We start from the raw sequence: 2,897 nt of genomic DNA on the forward strand, positions 1-2,897 counted from the left end.
ATTGTCTTTTGGTCTCCCATGCAGAAGCGGATGCAGTAATTAAGCTCTGCGGGTTCAACCCTGAAGGTTTTTTGCCATGAACCTATTATATTTTTTAAATTATGGGTTCAAAGTATTTGTTACAATTTTAATAAATTTTTAAACATGAATTTATGGTTTGCGCCGAAAGTACTGAATTCAATTGAACCAAGTATTATAACAAATCTACATTCGAAAAACCAATTGAACGTTGCACTTGGTTGTTAAATGTTGGGTTATTTATTCAAGGGAACATGGATCGATTCCCATTTAGTACTTCTTTTTTCTCATTTTTTCAGCGATGCACCTATATTCTAGAAATCCAAGAGTTGACTCTGTCCACGAAATATATTAGGTTAACTCATGAAGATAGAAATTGTGGTAGATTTATTCTTACTGCCTAATATGGATTGAGGAAAATAATGTCGTAGTTTCAGACTATTACATTGTTGGTTTTTGCGTGCTCGTGACACTTACATTTGGAAATTCAACGTTCAAAATGCAACTGAAGAAAAGAAATTACTTAAACTGAATTTATAAAACAAATTACCAAAGTCCTAGAAAGTCCAGAAGAAGCAAAATTCAACTCTGATAATTGACACTTAAACATGACACAAACAAAACATACAACACATCAAAAACATAAAATTTTCAAAAAATACTAAAGTGAAACTAAACAAATTAAAGACCCAATGATTTGTGTCGAAACTTATTCCAACAACAATAACTACGCCTCAGTCCCAAATAAGTTGCTGAAACTTTATTAGTTGGTGCCGCCAAGGACACCCTTCAACTTCTTGATTGTGGCAGCATCAAGGAACGTAGTAGCCTGCACAATTTCAGTAGCCAAATCATTAGCAAAGAGAGCGAAATCCGTAATTTGAAGACCTGGAGTTGGACTACTGAAAGAAACAATAGCTAGAGATGCAGTTTTCCCAGAGTTAATCTGGAAATGCAACAACCCTTGTGGGAAAACCATAATGTCTCCTTGTTTAAGGTTCTTGAAAAAAACTTTGTTGTCTGAGGAAGAAATAAATCCAGCACAAATTTGTCCTGTTACAACATAAAGTACTTCTGATGCTCCAGGGTGTGTGTGCATTGGGATAACACCACCTATAGCTAAATCTAGCCTAGCCATTGAAATTCCAAGACCGTTAAGTCCTGGAAATTGAGGAGCAAAAGCAGGTGTGACTGCGGCTTTAATGAGAGGGTTAAGTTTAACTGGAGTGGCAAGGCCAGAAAATACAAAGTCATTCGCAGTTACTGCGGATGGTTTTTTGCAGGCGTAGCCGCCTGGTCCGTCGGGGACTGATAAGTCCCCGACGCAGAAATCGAGGACGGCAGCTTCAGAGGAGAGGAAGAGAAGGGAGAAGATGAAGAAAGATTGGAATAACATCTTGTGAGTTCTTTTTTCTGAAGATGGTTTTGCTAGTTGAGGAGTGTTTGTTATCTTGATAGGGTTTTGGCGTACGTATTTATAGAGTTGAATTTGCATGGATATATTTTATTTTTTCTTTATTACTATTGATTATTAGAGATATGGCGCCCATGCAGAGAAGATTTCACGTGCATGCTTTTAGGGTATGAAGGAAACGACATATTTTGGGCTGTGATGCATGTGAACGATGATTTTTTGTCGAAGAAGAATACAAATATTCTCTTTTTTGAGATTTTGTTTGAATTTGTTTGAAAAGGCAGGCATATTCCAATAACTAAACAAAATTATTCCAATTAGTTAGGAGAGTATTTTGGATGTAAAATATGTCAACAAGTTCAATGATGGATTGTGTATGCTCTTATTAGAGTTTGAAGCTGTTCAATTGAATTCCCTATATAGAGAAAATTACATGTAGGTAAAATTAAAGATTCTTATGCGTATATATTATAATTAGTTATTGAATCTTCTTGTCGGAACGAAACTTTAGTATAGTTGTAAAGACAAGCTATGATTTAGTTGTAGGCAATTTGAACCCATTTAAGTTGTGTCATTTTATCATTTTTTCAATCCCTTGTTGGAATTTGTGATGCCATACCACCACTGACTTTTACATATTTCAACATTCTATTTGTATAATTGACGATTTTATTTTCGGGTAAAATAATTTTTTAAAGGCTAAGATAAGTATTCAGAGAGAAGAGAACACAAATAGGATGTCAGGATCGGTAACTCTATATTACATCAACCTGTTTTTTTTGGTCAAAACTAATCTGATAAAGGGACACAAATTAAGGTATAATATCTCTTTTCATAGCTATCAGCGACTATGATTCACCATAGCAAACCTTTTAGTTTGCGGAAATTATTGTTTTTATCTTATTCTCGAGAACTTTTATTTGTTTGAGGTGAAAAAATTATCTTCTTTATTGAATGTACAGAAAGAAGATTAGGATCGTTCGTTTTAAGGGTTTGAGAGAAGATATTCTTTGGATGGTGGCATGGTGCCATGGTGGTGGTCCAATGAGAACATGGACAAAAAACAATTTGAAGGGCACAAAGAGACATTTTGACAACTAAAAAGGGGTTTCTGAAAGTCTTCTGACACAAAAAGGATAACCCTTTATTCAAATGTGTGGATATTGTAAGTTCCCTATCTTGTACGCCGTTCTCATTTTTCTAAGGTTTGATTAGTTGCAGTAATCTTGTTTCCTTAATTCAAATCCATGTAGTGGTTTCTTAGTTTTTTTTTAAGGGAAAATACATAAAGTCCTCTAAACTTATTCCGAAAATTCGATTGAACACTTAAACTAAACTAACGGACATTTCTTTATGCCATTTTCATTTCAAAGTAAATTTAGTACCTCCTTAAAAGATGATATGACAAAGATTCTCCCAAACTCGCGTGAAAGGGAGAAAAAGTTGACCATGTCTTTTTCTTTTT

The 2,897-nt window shown here is 34.5% G+C and overlaps 1 protein-coding gene across 1 annotated transcript; it reads right to left on the reverse strand.

The window, feature by feature from the left end:
* Window positions 1-591: 591 nt before the first annotated feature.
* On the reverse strand, window positions 592-1,478 carry LOC107806690 (auxin-binding protein ABP19a). The gene has a single exon (XM_016630901.2). The coding sequence runs from the start codon at window positions 1,412-1,414 to the stop codon at window positions 782-784; it is 633 nt and encodes a 210-aa protein (XP_016486387.2). The 5' UTR covers window positions 1,415-1,478; the 3' UTR covers window positions 592-781.
* Between the last annotated feature and the right edge of the window lie 1,419 nt (window positions 1,479-2,897).

The sequence above is a fragment of the Nicotiana tabacum genome, chromosome 10 (assembly GCF_000715075.1).
Source record: "Nicotiana tabacum cultivar K326 chromosome 10, ASM71507v2, whole genome shotgun sequence".
NCBI lineage: Eukaryota > Viridiplantae > Streptophyta > Magnoliopsida > Solanales > Solanaceae > Nicotiana > Nicotiana tabacum.

Excerpts from the sequence above, each read along its gene's own strand:
- LOC107806690 (XM_016630901.2), bottom strand. The coding sequence starts at position 1,414 with ATGTTATTCCAATCTTTCTTCATCTTCTCCCTTCTCTTCCTCTCCTCT.